Genomic DNA, 17,926 nt, shown 5'->3' with positions numbered 1-17,926 from the left:
ATATTCTATTGCTTGTGTGCCCATGCCTTCATTATTAGGCAACCCTGACCTTACCAATTAGTTTCTTTTCCAAAGAGTAAGAGTGCACCATTGTTAGGAGGGGCAGCCTCCAACCAGTGTACTCCCGAAGTACTGACAGTCAATAATAACCTGGTCATTTTACTGAGCAACAACACGACCTGCCTCACCTAACTCCCACTCCCCCTGCAGCACAAGTAATGATTCTGCAATAGCACCATGCTTGTGCCTTTGACCCACAGGGTCCTTAATTGCAATGGAACATGGAAGGATAAACCAGTCACAGGGGGCTGGGATTTTTCACACTTGGCTCCAGATAATCCTCCAAGCCAATGTCCCAATGTGTAGGGTGGTCCTAGTTGGATGAGCAGCAAGAAGCAGCTCTGGTAAGCTGTACTGTTTCAGCTGGTCAAATGCCAGCAGTACCTCTGCACTCACTTGAGGGTCCCTAAGTCTCAGGTTCTGCCAACCTGAACTTACATTTTCTGGACTTTGTTAAGTGGAATGTCAGTGCTGCAGATTAGTCCAACAGCCTAGATTCTACCTTAAAACATATGCAAACCTAAATACAACTCATTCATATTGTGTACTCCATATTGGGCAGAACAAACACTTTAGTTGGGTTTAGGTTTCATAGTAACTTGATCTGGAGACTGTTAAATATGGTGATAGGTTTCTACACATCACTCAGCTGACCAAAAAGGGGCAGTTACTGTCACAGTTCCACCACGTAACTTAACATTCTGTATGTTTGGCTCTCCCAAGTGGTTCAGTCTGTTTTCTTTCAACCATTTAAAAAAATTTATAATTGTTTAAGGTACATAGTTTTACCTCAAAGCGCTGAGAGCTGACTTTCTTCCCTTTCTTCATCCAGGTGATGCGAGGTTTAGGTTCTGCTACAGCTTGGCACACAAATGACGCCACTCCTCCAGAAATTCCAATCTGATCCACAGGGATTCGGGTAAAACTTGGCACAGCTGCAAAATGTCAGTGTTGCAGATTAGTCCAACAGCCGAGATTCTACCTTAGAACCTAAACACAAGTCGTTCATGTAGAATTAGAATCAAGAACATTGCAAGTAGAATGATCCCCATTAAAGCAATCACTATGGTAATCACAGAATGGTTTTCAGGAGGACAGAAGGAGGCCATTCAGCCCATTGAGCCTGCGCCTGCTCTTTGTAAGAACAATCCAGTTAGTCCCACTCCCCCACTCTTTCCTCGTAGCCCTGCATATTTTTTCCCTTCACATATTTATCCAATTCCTTTTTGAATTTGCTTCCACCACCTTTTCAGGCAGCGCATTCCAGATTATAAATACTCGCTGCATAAAAAAGATTTTCCTCATGTCACCTTTGGTTCTTTTGCCAATCACCTTAAATCTGTGTCCTCTGGCTCTTGACCCTTCCGTCAACAGGAACAGTTTCTCTTTATTTACTTTATCTAAATCCTTCGTGATTTTGAATACTTCTATCAAATCTCCTTTTAACCATCTCTGCTCTAAGGAGATAAAGGATATGTAAATTCAGGACTTGGGATTGGATGGCTCAGTGCTGCACTGAGCCTTACAGACCAAGAAGGTCCACAGTTCAATCCTGGGTCTGTGCTGATCTCTATTAGGAAAACAATTTGTTTTAGAGATCAACTGTCAAAAGGTCATGCCAGACAAGCACCAGGCAATGACCATCTCCAACAAGAGAGAATCTAACCACCTCCCCTGACATTCAACCATCGCCGAATCCCCCACCATCAACATCCTGGGGGTCACCATTGACCAGAAACTTAACTGGACCAGCCACATAAATACTGTCGTTGCAAAAGCAGGTCAGAGGTTGGATATCCTGCGGCGAGCGACTCACCTCCTGACTCCCCAAAGCCTTTCCACCATCTACAAAGCACAATTCAGAAGTGTGATGGAATACTCTCCATTTACCTGGATGAGTGCAGCTCCAACACTCAAGAAGCTCGACATTATCCAGGACAAAGAAGCCCGCTTGATTGGCACCCCATCCACCACCCTAAACATTCACTCCCTCCACCACTGGCGCACCGTAGCTGCAGTGTGTACCATCTATTAAATGCACTGCAGCAACTTGCCAAGGCTTCTTTAACGGCACCTTCCAAACCTGCAACCTCCAACATCTAGAAGGACAAGGGCAGCAGGCGCATGGGAACAGCACCACCTGCACGTTCCCCTCTATTTCACACATAATCCCAACTTGGAAATATATCGTCGTTCCTTCATCGTTGCTGGGCAAAATCCTGGAACTCCTTACCTAACAGCACTGTGGGAGAACCTTCACCACACGGACTGCAATGGTTCAAGAAGGTGCTCACCACCACCTTCTCTAGGGCTATTAGGGATGGGCAATAAATGTTGGCCTTGCCAGCAATGCCCACGTCCCACGAATGAATTAACAAAAAGGTACAATTCAAGTGTACCAAGTTAAGCAATGTCACTTTACTGATTTATGAGCTTTGGTTATGAACTGCTAAAATTCAACCATTTAAGTTAGATGTATAAAGAATTAGTCAAACCCATGCTAAAACTGCAAATGCTTCAACACATTTACTTTTGGGTTGTTCGGATCTTTTTTAAAGCAGCAATTCCATTTGAAGACAGCTACATGGTATAAAACTTACTGTTTGTCATTATAGCTGTGAATTATAAAATACCTAGATTATTGTAACAGAAACGTTTGATGAATTCCCTGTGACAAATTTCTTTGGCAAATGTGTCAAAATGTTGTCTCCAGTTGAATGGTTTAAGATTTGCATAACCAAATGGTCAGAAGAGAAAAAGAAATCCACTTCTGATTAGATACAGTACTTTAAATCTAAGGGGGAGCCTTCACTCCCAAAATCAAGTCATTACATAGCAGTCTCCCTCTCACGACTATATCTACATCCCAAGAATTAATAATAATAATAAAAAAGTTTCCCTTCCTTCCCTGAATATTTCTCCCCTCCAGCGTCAATCCCTTGACTCAGTCTGAAGATTGTGGGTTCTGGAAACTTGAGCACACAATCTAGGCTGACACTAATGTGCAGTAATGAGGGAGTATTGCACCATTGGAGGTGCCACCTTTTGGGTGAGACATTAAATCGAGGCCCTGTCTTTTTTCTCAGAAGATCTTATAAAAGATCCCAAAGCACTATTCCAAGAAGCAAAGGGAAATTCTTCCTGTGACCTGAGAATTTTTTATTCCTCAAGCAATATCACATTACTGTTCGTGGGACTTTGCTGAGTACAAATTGGCTGCCACATTTCCCTTGTATTACAACAGTGACTACACACTTCAAAAGTACTTCATTGGCTGTGCAGTGCTTTGGAAAGACTTGAGGTCATGAAAAGCACCATATAAATTCAAGTTCTTTTTGTAGGTAGCAGCTCTTGTTAGGCTGTAGCTCCATGGGTAGCAGCACCTCTTTGGTATCTCGCCCAAGTATCCATTTTTTATATATACATAGAAATACATAGAAGCTACAACACGGAAACAACCCATTCAGCCCAACCAGTCGGTATCATTCTTCACTCTCCACATAAGCAAATAACCCCAATAACCTTTACCCACCCTGTTCCAAATCCTATCATCTCCTTTTCTTTTATCCACCTATTTAATTTAATCTGCCAGAGCCAGACCCTGTCCTCACCTCGGCCAGTATTTTGATCCGGAGCCGGGAAGGGGCGGGTCAAATCGCGAATGGGAAACCCAGAGGTACGGGTTTCTCGGATGTCCTTATGATTTTGATTTGATTGACAGTCTGGCCTGAGTCGGATGGGAGCAGAGCAAGGAAGAGGATGGGGAAAGGTAAGTCTTAGATCATATGAATAGGGTGGGGGGGGCATGGGGGGACCGATGAGCCATCGTAGTGGTCCGTGATCGTTTGGGGAGGGGGGGGGGGGGGGGGGAAGAGAAATCAGAGATCGGGAGGGGAGGGTCCACGATCATTGGGGGTGGGGGTGGGTGGTTGCTGCTGCTAGGCTTCTTGGGCCTGGAGGAAGCACTCCTGCTCCTCCGGGCCCACAAGCTGTGCCACAAAAGGCAGTTACCTGCAGTTTCGGGCTTTCTTGCCTCCTCTCACATGGCGTGAAGGAGGCGGCCTGTGAATCCTGGTCCCCAGGGGTTGCAATCACAAAACCTTTCAAAATGGAGGCCTGCAGCCTTCTTGAAAGGTTATAGCAACTGACCCACCTCCTGAGAGCAGGTTGGTTGCCCGCCCCTCGTCCTGCCCCGGTGAAGACTGGAAATGGGTGGGTTGGAGGCAGGTCGCAAATTGTTGCAATTTTCAATGCTCCCCCCAGCCCCACCCATTTTTCAGAGTTCAAATTCTGTCCCTAATGTCCACAAATGCATTTACTACTAGAAACAGCAATCAGGATCAGCAGCCCTGGCTAATATTTGCCCACTCTAGCCTAGAGACATTGAGGCCAATTGTAGCATTTCCTCGTAGCCCTGCATATTTCCTTCATCACCTTCATTGTCACTGGGTCAAAATCCTGGAATCCCTACCTAACAGCACTGTGGGAGAACCTTCACCACACGGACTGCAGCGGTTCAAGGAGGCATCTCACCACCACCTTCTCAAGGGCAATTAGGGATGGGCAACAAATGCCAGCCTTGCCAGCAACGCCCACATCCCATGAACGAATAAAAAAAAAAGCATCCTCACTGTTGCACTGGCTGAAATCAGCTAACACAACACATGTCCAGAATCAAAACTATAATTTTGATGGACCTGCACAAGATTTGAAGTTTCATTATTTTTTGACTTCCTTGAAAATGATCCAGAAGAAATAATGGAGATCAGCATCGTTTCCTATTCTGAACGCTTTCTGAAAAAAATTCAGTGCCAGTTGAGTGCACATCAGAACAGAGAATATTACTGCATATTCCATATCACTGCATATGCAGTAGCTTGCCATTGGTCTTGCAGCTCTTTCTTTGCAAGCAGAAACTTCTTGCATAGGTTTTTTTTTAAAACTTCCTGACATAGACTGGGAGTTCCAGTGAAGACCATCTGTACGCAAGTGGGAGTTTATTGAAGTACTTCAAGAAGGAACCCGCAAGGGTCATAACTAATGAGGGAATAGTAAGTCAAGTTCAAGTAAGGGAACATTTGGAATCCAGTAAACAAAGTTATTCATTTTAAAAGTTGAAATGAGGACATACTGGATAAAAGCTATTAAGAAATTGGAGTTCAGTAAAGCAGACCATGAGGTGATGAAATACTGTATGGAAAGGGCTAAAATACAAAGAATTATTTAAAGGAAAAGTGTATTGAGAAAACAGGAGTGTTTTGAAGAGATTTTTTTCTTCACTTCGACTTGGTTGACGGCCGAGTAGGAAAGTAACTCTGACACGGGTGAAAAGGGAAATAATGTGAAATAAAGGAAAAGTGCACATATGCAGTCATCAGGTTTGGCTATAAAGGTTGTACATGCACAGCTATCTTAAATCTGTTCTGTAATTTAAATAGGGTGAACTCAAGGCCAGCAAGAGTTACAGCACATTGCAGAACTGCCTCAAATGGTAGAGGTTTGAAAATTTGAGAGTGAAAGAGTAAAATGTGGACCTTTCCAATATTTTATATATTTTATTCAAAATCAGATTTAACAGTCGTATGATAAACTTTAAAACGTGCCTTGCTCTTTTCAAGAGCATGTCAGTTAAACACGGCAAAATACAAATGAGAAAGAATGATCACTCATTCCTCGCCCCCATCACCCAATAAAGAACATTAAAAGATTTTGAAACACTGGAACCACAGCAATAAACACAAAAATATCTCCAGGGACAGCATTAGAAATGAAATGTTTGCAAAACATAATTACTATTCATTCCGAAAAGGACAAGCAGTGTTTGTAAAAGGCCACGAATGCCTGAATAGACAGACCAGGACTGTATACTGCAAGATACAAGCTCATCGTAATAATTAAAGAAAAAGCTGCTCCTTTACGCAAGGGCAGGATCTGATGCTTTACAATTATTACAATAAGCAAAAATTGATTGTGTCACATACACACGTCCTTTAGCAAGTCAGGAGTGCAATATACGCCATATACATGCCGCAGGAATAGATTCAATACATAAGTACCAGCTTTGAACATTCTGTCTGGAATGAGAAAATGCTAAAATCTAACTAATTTTGTATATTATGTGCAAATATTCCCACTTATTCTGAAAAGGATGTTATATTTCAGAGAGGGACAACAAAGATGATTCTAGAACTCAAAACAATTCTGAGGATAGATAATGGAATTAGGGGTGCTGATCCACAGTTGAGAACAAATTGCAATCTCACTTGCAGAAGCCAATGGAAAGTGAAAAGATTCACGTTCATGCAGTGGCGAAGCTGAGGCAAGGTAGATGGAGCAATTACTCTGCTAAGCTGGCATTTGATTCCAGCAATAAAAACAAATTGTTGAAAATGCACAGAAAGTCTAGCAGCATCTGTAAAGAGAAAAGCCAAGTTGTAAGCTTCATGCATAACCCTTTGTCAGAACTCTGATTACAGGATGCTTAATGATGAAAACGAGTGCCCAGAATGGAAATCTGTTCTGTTCCCCAGCACTAACCACGCTCTCACTTTGAAAAACAGAAAAACAAATAAATATATAAATTCTAAAGAAAAATATACTAAGAATAGGTTGATAGATGGGACATCCTGATTAGAGCAGAGATTGATCAGATATAAATTCAGTAAACGGTTAAAGCAGAAAGGCACTTATTATGTGGATATAACTGGTTTATTTAACTCAAATTGTGATTACAAGGCAAAAAGATGCATGTACAAACTTGTAAAACCTCCAGCAAGACTACAAAGCAAATCTCTCCCACCCAAATTTGGTTCCGTCACCTTTTCTCTTCTCGGAGGTGATGGCTCATGCTGGGACATACTTAAGTGGATATATATATATCTGAAGTCAACTTGGGGTGGATCAAGAGATGGAAAAAGTTCATGCCATAACTCATAAGAAAATGTTTGGAAAAGCCATTGAAGTAACCCCTCAATTGACAAACGAATAGCTTTCATTACTCCAGTCTTGTCATGTGTTCAAACTTGATGAAACAGGACTTTCCTAAAAGCTTCTACCAGGGGGTACTCACAACTTTCACGACAGGAAGTGTATTGGTGGGAACAGGAAAGAGTTCATGACTTTTCTTCTAGGCACCAATATGGACAGATGTGTTATAAAAACAGAAAATGCTGGAAACACTCAGTATATATACATGCATTTTTGGACGGATGTGTTGTCAGATCGCTTGTCCGGCATCAGTCCTGGATGAACCAAAATTTCCTCCAATTAAACATTGGGGAGACTGAAGCCATTGTCTTTAGCCCCCGCCACGAATTCTCTTCTCTAGCCACCAGTTCCATCTCCCTCCCTAGTCATTGTTTCAGCCATGGCGTCCTATTTGACCCTGAGCTAAGCGTCCGACCCCCTATACTCTCCATCACAAAGACCGCCTACTTCCTCCTCCGTTATGTCGCCCATCTCCACGTTGGGCTTAGCCCAACTGCTGCTGAAACCTCATCCATGCCTTTGTTACCTTCAGACTCGACTATGCCAATGGTCTCCTCGCCAGCCTCCTGTCTTCCTCCATCCAAAACTCTGCTGCCTCTATTCTAACACGCACCAAGTCCCATTCACCCATAACCCCTGTGCTCACCGACCTACATTGGCTCCCGGTTCACCAATGCCTTGATTTTAAAATTCTAATCATTATGTTTGAATCCCTCCATGGTCTTGTCCCTTCCTACCTCTGTAACCTCCTTCAGCCCGAGAACCTTCCAAGAACTACGTTCCTCCGACTCTGGCGTTTTGTGCATCCCCCACTTTCTTCGCCCATCATTGGCAGCTGTGCCTTCAGCTGTCTAGGCCCTAAGCTCTAGAATTCACTCTCTAAACCTCTCTTTTCCCCTCCTTAAAGACACTCCCTAAAACCCACCTCTTTAACCAAGCTTTTAGCCTCCTTTGGCTCGGTGTCATTTTTTGTCTGATAATGCTCCTATGAAGCACCTTGGGATGTTTGACTACATTAAAGGCACTATATAAATACAAATTGTTGCTGTTATTGTATCTGAGAAACAGCTTCTTCTGTTCATCTGTAAAAGTGAGCAGCCAAGATGTTTCAAAAATTTTTGACCTGTCCCTGCAGGTAGCATTTACTGCTTCAATCAATGATCTTGGAAGACTTCTACAATTTGAGGAGTACATTCGATCTCTGGACAAAAATTTTTGAGCCCATGGTAAAAGCATGTTAATTATTATAGAGAAGAACCCTGCACATCCTGTAATTTCTGGCCTAATAAATGGAGAAGTTGGGCTCTTGTGACTGAGAGCAACAATGCAAACTGTTTTCACCACACACGTATGGTCAGTAAAGAAGAGAAGAATTTGGTGGAGCTCAAAGAAATTAAAGGCGACATTAAGATTTCGGTGAGACTTCAGCAAGGAGAATTGTTCCCTGCTGTTCCTTAATCTGACTATATCACAGTTGATGACTCTTTGATCGCCTGAACCTACCATCAAAGCTTTGAGCTGCCCCGACCCAGAATTAAATCATGAAATTAGTGAGGAAAGCGAGAATTTTGAAGAATGTTGTTCCTGATCCTTCAACTCCAAAAGCTTGTCTCAAGATGCTCTCTGACATTTGATATTATGTGCAATGCTCGTCTAGCGATTTGTTTTACTCACAAATGTTGGCTGGGCTGGCAAAAATTCAAGAAACAAGAGTTTGTGATACAATTTTGAAGACAAAACAGTCAAAAAAAATCTTTATTGCAGTGATTAAAGTCAAATATAGCACTTTTTATGTATTTTTCTTATCCGTGAAATTGTAAATGCCTTCAAAATAGTCTGGAAGTGTTTCTAAGTGTTTATAAGGAAAGTTATTTAATGTATAATGTTATAATTTTGTCCAGTCCAACAGAGTTAGTTAGACTCAACTGTATTTAGTCCTGAGCACATTTGCAAATTCATTATAATCTTTTGAGTGCTGCAAACTGGGATCCAGTGTATCCAAAAGTAAAAATATTTACATATTATGTGAATACTTTATGCATCACAGTATCATGAATTTTTTGCATCTGTTTTCACTATGGAGAAGGACGATGTAGACATAGAAATACGGCAGGGGGACTGTGATATACTCGAACATATTAACATCGAGCGGGAGGAGGTATTGGCGGTTTTAGCAGGCCTAAAAATGGATAAATCCCCAGGCCCGGACGAAATGTATCCCAGGCTACTGTGTGAGGCAAAGGAGGAGATTGCGGGGGCTCTGACACATATATTCAGAACCTCTCTGGCCACAGGGGATGTGCCAGAGGACTGGAGAACCGCTAATGTAATACCATTATTCAAGAAGGGGAGTAGGGAAAAACCGGGGAACTACAGGCCAGTGAGCCTAACATCAGTGGTAGGAAAATTATTGGAAAAAATTCTGAAGGACAAAATTAGTCTCCACTTGGAGAAGCAAGGATTAATCAGGGATAGTCAACATGGCTTTGTCAAGGGAAGATCATGTCTGACTAATTTGATTGAATTTTTTGAGGGGGTGACTAGGCGTGTGGATGAGGGTAACGCAGTGGATGTGGTATACATGGATTTCAGTAAGGCCTTCGATAAAGTCCCGCACAGGAGACTGGTCAAGAAGGTACGAGCCCATGGAATCCAGGGTGCCTTGGCACTTTGGATACAAAACTGGCTTAGTGGCAGAAGGCAGAGGGTGATGGTCGAAGGTTGTTTTTGTGACTGGAAGCCTGTGGCCAGTGGGGTACCACAGGGATCGGTGCTGGGTCCCTTGCTGTTTGTGGTCTACATTAATGACTTGGATATGAATGTAAAAGGTATGATCAGTAAGTTCGCTGATGATACAAAAATTGGTAGGGTGGTAAATAGCAAGGAGGATAGCCTCAGTCTGCAGGACGATATAGATGGGTTGGTCAGATGGGCGGAACAGTGGCAAATGGAATTTAACCCGGAAAAGTGCGAGGTGATGCACTTTGGAGAGACTAACAAGGCAAGGGAATACACAATGAATGGGAGGACCCTCGGCAAGACAGAGGGTCAGAGGGATCTTGGTGTGCAAGTTCACAGATCCCTGAAGGCAGCGGAACAGGTAGATAAGGTGGTAAAGAAGGCATATGGGATACTTGCCTTTATTAGCCGAGGCATAGAATATAAGAGCAAGGAGGTTATGATGGAGCTGTATAAAACACTGGTTAGGCCACAGCTGGAGTACTGTGTGCAGTTCTGGTCGCCACACTACAGGAAGGATGTGGTCGCTTTGGAGAGGGTGCAGAGGAGATTCACCAGGATGTTACCAGATCTGGAGCGCTTCAGCTATGAAGAGAGACTGGGAAGATTGGGTTTGTTTTCCTTGGAGCAGAGGAGGCTGATGGGGGACATGATTGAGGTGTACAAAATTATGAGGGGCACAGATAGGATGGATACTAAGGAGCTTTTTCCCTTCGTTGAGGGTTCTATAACAAGGGGACATAGATTCAAGGTAAAAGGCGGGAGGTTTAGAGGGGATTTGAGAAAGAACTTTTTCACCCAGAGGGTGGTTGGAGTCTGGAACTCACTGCCTGAAAGGGTTGTGGAGGCAGGAACCCTCACAACATTCAAGAAGCATTTGGATGAGCACTTGAAATGCCATAGCATACAAGGCTACGGACCAAATGCTGGAATATGGGATTAGAGTAGACAGGGCTGATGGCCGGTGCGGACACGATGGGCCGAAGGGCCTCTATCCGTGCTGTATAACTCTATGACTCTATGAGTATGGTACAGCACAGAAGGAGGCCATTTGGCCCATCATGCCTGTGCCAGCTCTTTGAAAGAGCTATCCCAATTAGTCCCAATCCCGTGCTCTTCCCCCATAGACCTGTAATTTTTTTCCCCTTCAAGTATTTATCCAATTCCCCGTTGAAAGTTACTATTGAATCTGCTTCCACCACCCTTTCAGGCAGCACATTCCAGAGCATAACAACTCGCTGCGTAAAAAATGTTTCCTCATGTCACCCCTGGTCCTTTTGCCAATCACCGTAAATCTGTGTCCACTGGTTACCGACACTGCCACTTCAAACAATTTCTCCTTGTTTACTCTATCAAAACCACTCATGATTTTAAACACCTCTATCAAATTTCATCTTAACCTTCTCTGTTCTAAGGAGAACAACCCCAGCTTTCCCAGTCTCTTCACATAACTGAAGTCCTTCTAGTAAATCTCTTCTGCACCCTCTCTAACGCCTTGACATCCTTCCTGTGGTGCCCAGAATTGAACACAATACTCCAGCTGAGGCCTAACCAGTGTTTTATAAAGTTGAACATAACTTCCTTGCTTTTGTACTCTCTGTCTATATTAATAAACATGATGTGGAGATGCCGGTGATGGACTGGGGTGGACAAATGTACGGAGTCGTACAACACCAGGTTATAGTCCAACAGCTTTATTTGAAATCACAAGCTTTCGGAGCTTTGCTCCTTCGTCAGGTGAGACTCACCTGACGAAGGAGCAAAGCTCCGAAAGCTTGTGATTTCAAATAAAGCTGTTGGACTATAACCTGGTGTTGTATGACTCCGTACATATATTAATAAAGCCAAGGATCCTATATGCCACCTTCAAAGGTTTGTGTACACACACCTCCAGGTCTCTCTGTTCCTGCATCCCCTTTAAAATTTTACCATTTAGTTTATATTGCCTTCCCTCATTCTTCCTACCAAAATGCATCACTTCACACTTCTGCGTTAAATTTCATCTGCCACGTGAGTGCCCATTTCACCAGTCTATGTCCTCCTGAAATCTGTTACTATCGTCCACATTGTTTACTACATTTCCAAGTTTTGTGTCTTCTGCAAACTTTTAAATTATACCCTGTATAGCCAAGTCCAGGTCATTAATATATATCAAAAAGAGCAGTCCTAATACCGACCCCTGCGGGACACCATGGCACACTTCCCTCCTGAAAAACGACCATTCACCACTACTCTCTGCTTTCTGTTCCTTAGCCAATTTCATATCCACGCAGCCACTGCCCCTTTGATCCCATGGGCTTTAATTTTGCTAACAACTCTATAATGTGGTACTTTATCAAATGCCTTTTCAAGGTCCATATACACATCAACCACACTATCTTCATCAAACCTCCCCGTTACTTCAAAGAACTCAATCAAGTTAGTCAAACACGATTTGTCTTGAACAAATCTGTGCTGACTTTCATTTATTAGCCCATACTTTTCCATGTGCCAATTAATTTTGTCCCAGATTATTGTCTCAAAATTTCTCCACCACCAACGTTAGCATGACTGGCTTGTAATTGCCGGGTTTATCCCTCTCCCCTTTTTTGAACAGTGGTGTAACATTTGCAATCCTCCAGTCCTCTAGCACGCCCCCATATCTAAGGAGGATTGGAAGTTGTGGCCAGAGCATCTGCAATTTCCACCCTTACTTCCCTCAGTAGCCTAGGACGCTTCCCATCTGGACCAGGTGACATTGAGTACCGCCTATTTTTTTTTAAGTACCTTCTCTTTATCTGTTTTTATCCTATCCAATATCACAACTACCTCCTCCATTACAGCTACATTGGCAGCATCCTCTTCTCTAGTGAAGACCGATATAAAGTACTCATTTAGTACCTCAGCCATACCCTCTGACTCCACAAGAAGATCTCCTAATCGGTCCCACCCTTCACTAACCTTTTACTATTTAACTTTATATAGGACTTTTGGGTTCCCTTTTATGTTAGCCACTAATCTAGTCTCATATTCTCTCTTTATCCCTCTTATTTCCTTTTTTAGATCTCCTCTGTACTTTCTGTATTCAACTTGGTTTTCTACTGTATTATGAACCTTATATTCGTCATAAGCCTCCTTTTACTGTTTCATTTTAATCTCTATAACTTTAGTCATCTAGGGAGCTCTAGCTTTAGATGCCCTGCCTTTCCCTCTCGTGGAAATATGTGTCTACTCTGTACCCGAACCATCTCTTCCTTGAAGGCCTCCCATTGTTCAATTACTATTTTGCCTACCCTTTTTTGATTCCAATCCACCTGGGCAAGATCCTTTATTAACTCACTGAAATTAGCCCTCCTCCAGTTAAGTATTTTTACACTTGACGGTTCCTTGTCCATTTCCGTAACTATTCTAAACCTGATGGTATCATGATCACTGTTCCCCAAATGCTGCCCCACTGAAACATGCTCCACTTGCCCCACTTCATTCCCTAGAACTAGATCCAGCATTGCTTCCTTCCTTGTTGAGCTGGAAACACAATGATCAAGGAAGTTCTTTTGTACACATTTCAGGAATTCCTTCCCGTCTTTGCCCTTTACACTGTTACTATCCCAGTCTGTATTTAGATAATTGAAGACCCCCCATCATCACTACTCTATAGTTCTTGCATCTTTCTGTAATTTGCCTGCACGTTTGCTCCTCTATCTTCTTCCCACTATTTGGTGGTCTATAGTATACACCCAGTAGCGTAATAGCTCCTCTATTGTTCCTTAATTCTAACCAAATTGATTCCATCTTTGACCCCCTCAACTACGTTATCCCTTTCCAATGCCAAAATAGTTTCATTGATCAATACTGCCACCTCCCTCTTTTCTTTCCTTCCCTGTGTTTCTCTAATGCTTTGAAAATAATGAACACCTCAATAAGCGCCAACATAGGAGACCTGTATGGATCTTGCACTCTTAATGATTGTTATCGTTCATCATCCCCAGCTTTGTTTCAATCTCCCTCCCTGGATCAGCTTCCAATCCCCCTTTAAAGTCTCAGTTCTCGCTGCTCAGGTCAGATTGCCACTGGGTACTAGCTCCTGCTGCATTCTCTTCCTACATTGATTGCTATGGTACTGCATAAACTGATTGCCATCTCTTTCGCTCCCTCCCACCGAGCTTCAGCTCTAGTTGTTGAGTACTGCCTCCTGCAGTATCACCACCCCCATTCAGCATCAGCTCCTGCTCTGCTCTCAGTAATGATGAGCTTAAAACAATGATTTACAGCGGGCCAGAACTGCAACCAGAGAATAGAAATAAAGTGAAAAGACAAAGCAAATAAACTGAACTAGCTAAATTAAATAGTCAAGAAAGCTTCAATAAACTCAATGAAGAATAAATAGCAAACTTAAAAACAGTGGGGAAAAAAGGGAAGAAATTACACAAGAAAAGAAACAGTTCAATTTTTACAATAAATTTAAATTTCCATAAACAGTCACATTTTTCACCATAGCCAAAAACACAGGAGATCCATTAGGACATATATAAATTCAGGTGGTCTTAAATTTCTCTTGTACTGTGCAAAGTACCTCAAACTCTATTCAATTGTAGCACCAAATCATCAATGATGCTACACCCTGTAGCTGATGGCACTACACCACATTCATTTAATTATGCATAGAGTCAGGGTTTTGTGCCTGCTCTTAAGTCCTTCAGGTGTCCCCATTTTCCTGGCAAGGTAAATGATTTGGAGTCTGAAAGAGTGGTGCCCATTTGTCAATTGACACTGGGATAATGGTACATTGCAACAAATTGACCTGTACCACAAGTTGTGGCAACAGATCTGCATTTTGGAGTTTTTTTTATGCTCCATTACTTTCAGGATCAGTTCCAGGGTCTTTCTTTGGAGGTGTTACCTGCAGTCATTCCAAATTCAAAAGGGTGTGTCTCCACTCTAGGGAATGGAAGAAAGAGAGGAAAACGGGAATCAATTAAGGATAACTTCTACCAGGTAGATTTTTTTCCTCAATTTTACTCTCCAAGTCTTTTCAAACATGATTACTGCTGTCAGATAGATGTATTCCTGTTTAAAACCACTGACAGCACTGTATGTTGTGGGAGAAAAAGCCATGATCACAAGCTTTTGACAGGAAAAGAACTATGTCTATTATACACCACGACAGCTGTGAAGGTGAGTGCACTCAAGGGAAGTCTCTGCCAGACTCACCTTTATGTCACTAACCACCATCAGACCTTGCCTCTCAGGTTTGACACCATTTTCGGCTCAGCTTTAAATGAAACATTAGAGATGAAAGAGAGTATCAATAAACATTTCACAAACACAAGTGTAACGTGCTGCATTTTGGGCCATGGGCCTTTTAGATCCCCCAAAAATGGGCACGGACCCCTGATAATAAAGATAAAATGCAAAATGTTATACACTTAACTACCTTGGGTAAATATGTACTGGGGACACTAAATGCAGACTATCCCTCTTAATTCAAATCATCTGTTAATCTTTTTGGCCGGCCTCCCACCTTCCACAAACTTGAGCTCATCCAAAACTCTGCAGTCCGTATCCTAACTCGCACCAAGTCCTATTTACCCATTACCCCTGTGCTCCCTGACCTACAATGACGCCCAGTCCGGAATGCCTTGATTTTAAAAATTCTCATCCGTTTTCAAATTCCTCCATGGCCTCACCTCTTCCTATCTCTGTAACCTCCTCCAGCCCTACAACCCTCCGAGATCTCTGCGCTCCTCCAATTCTTGCATCCCCGATTTTAATCACTCCACCGTTGGCGGTCGTGCCTTCAACTGCCTAGGCCCTAAGCTCTGGAATTCTCTCACTGAACCTCTCTGCCTCCCTCTCCTCCTTTAAGACGCTCCTTAAAACCTACCTCTTTGACCAAGCTTTTGTCACCTGGCCTAATATCTCATTATGTGGCTTGGTGGCAAATTTTATTTGATAACGCTCGTGAAGCGCTTTGGGACATTTTACGATGTTAAAGGCACCACATAAATGCAAGTTGTTTTTGTCAACTTCAATTGAATTGAAGGTGCGATTTGGTGATAACTGCTGCACCACCATCGCAGTGGTTTGGGCACAGCAGGTGGTGGAAACTTTAACCAAGCAGGGTGGCTTCAGTAAGGGGCAAAGTGTCACTACCTTTGAGCCCAGTCCTCCTCCCAGGCCGATCCAAGATCTCTTCCCGCCTGTGATCTCTCCCTCCCTCCCCTCCGGTCCCCGGCTGCAGCCTTGTGCTGCAGGCAGCCCGGAAATGGAGAGAAAAAAAAATCAAATGAAGTCCTGCGTTAAATTCGGTAGGACCTCCACTTTTCCCGGCCGCTACAAGTCCCCCCTCTCCCCCCCACCACCAAATAAATATTTGGGCCCGTGAGTTTATTTCTTCTAGGCGGAACACACAAGCTCCTAGGCCTATGGATGAATAACAGAAACTTCTACTGAAAGATGTCTTTGCTATTTCTACTTATGCAACATCCAGCTCAAGTCTGTCAGATTAAGGAGGTACAGGAAAGTGTAATTAACTGGGTATTCAAGGAAGATAAAAATGTTATCTCCAACACAGCAAAGTTTTGTATGTTCCTTTTTAAATTGACGTGAGTAATAGAAAGAAAGCAAAGAGCAAAAAGGAATGTACCAAAATGTAAAATTCCTAACAGAGTCTACAACTGACTTTATAGGTTATAGGGCACTAATAATCTGAAAAATGTCTGAAAAGCTGCATAAGAAGTGGCAAACAACAAATCTAGCCACTAGGTCTTTACTCATCCAACTTACTGCAGGTAAATTGCGAGATCCAAAACTACATGTAAAGTAGACTTTTCAGACTTCTGCTTGGAGAATGACTGAAATACTAAACATTGCAATCCATTATTGAAGTATTCAATTGAAGAATCAGTTTCAGTAAATAGTACAGCTTCCTGGCTGCTCGCATGTCCAACTGTAATGCATTTATTAAAATCCATTCTGTGGGATTACAGTAACAAATTACACCCAATACTGAAATGGTCTGAACAGATTAAAATCTCTACCATACTACATCATACCCACATCAGATGGCTTATATTCAATAAGTGGATTAAAAATTCAATTTAAGCAAAAAATATAATAAGCAATCATAACTAAAAGTGAGCTTTCAACAGACTACCAAACTGGCCATAAAAAAGCAGTGCTGTCTACATGGCATCATATTTTATAGGTGAAGCAACCTGTAGTATTATTTATACAGTCATTCAGGACTAAAACAGGTCATGTCTACAAATGATAAAACTAATAACACAAATCACAAGCAGCTGCGGTTTAGATTACTGACTGAGAAAAATCTTTCATTCCATTTACATAAAAAGGTTAAAGCCCTGTGCACGTCTACTTCAATGATAGAAATGTGAGGTCATGGATAAAAATTCAGCACTCATTTCTTAGACAAATAAAGCTTGGATAAATCTTCAGTACAAAAGATGGATCAGATTTGAGGGTAGATTTTCCGAGCCCTCGGCCATGGCAAAGTACCTGGCGTGCTGCAAGTAAAATTGCAAGTGTGCTGTCTGCAATTTTCCTTCTATTGGTTTGAATCTGCGCTCGTGGAGAACCAAATATCTTGCCATAGGCGAAGACTCAAAATCTACTCTTAGATTTCATGTTTGATATACAGCAAACAAGATTAAGTGTGCAGCTCAATAATCTCTTAAATGTGAGGAAAGAATGAAAGAGTAGTTTTTAATTCAAAGTATTCTATATTCAAAACTACATCTTCATAAAATTATCTCGAGCATCCGCAACAGTAAAGTAGATTTATTCAGTGAGTAACTGAGCCATACAGATCAGAAAAGTCTCAGATTCAATCCCTGGTCTGTGTACAGTGTAGCAGTAAGGACTCTAGGTGTCAGTCTTGGCTCAGTGGTAGCACTCTTACCTCTGAGTTAGAAAATTGTGGGTTCAAGCCCCATTTCAGAATTGAATATATAAATCGAGGCTGACATTTCATTGGAGTACTGGAGGGTGTGCTGCAGTGTCGGAGGTGCCGTCTTTCGGATGAGACAGCAAACCGAAGTGCCATCTGCTCTCTCAGGTAGATGTAAAAGATGCCATGGCACTATTTTGAAGAGCGGGGGAATTCATCTGGTATCCTGTACAATCTTTATCTCTCAACTAA

At 42.3% G+C, this 17,926-nt stretch overlaps 1 protein-coding gene across 8 annotated transcripts in view; it reads right to left on the bottom strand.

Annotated features, from left to right (window-relative positions):
• Nucleotides 1-17,926, bottom strand: part of LOC137325201 (receptor-type tyrosine-protein phosphatase F-like) — a 521,369-nt gene that overhangs the window by 329,205 nt on the left and 174,238 nt on the right. For all 8 annotated transcript variants that reach the window (XM_067990027.1, XM_067990026.1, XM_067990031.1 and 5 more), the window contains one exon: nt 850-995. In XM_067990027.1, coding sequence (XP_067846128.1) covers nt 850-995 — 146 coding nt within the window. The remainder of the gene's footprint in view (nt 1-849; nt 996-17,926) is intronic.

This window comes from Heptranchias perlo, chromosome 9 (genome assembly GCF_035084215.1).
Source record: "Heptranchias perlo isolate sHepPer1 chromosome 9, sHepPer1.hap1, whole genome shotgun sequence".
Taxonomy (NCBI): domain Eukaryota; kingdom Metazoa; phylum Chordata; class Chondrichthyes; order Hexanchiformes; family Hexanchidae; genus Heptranchias; species Heptranchias perlo.
The sequence above is the reverse complement of the archived record's forward strand: the minus strand, read 5'-3'. Positions and strand labels throughout refer to the sequence as shown.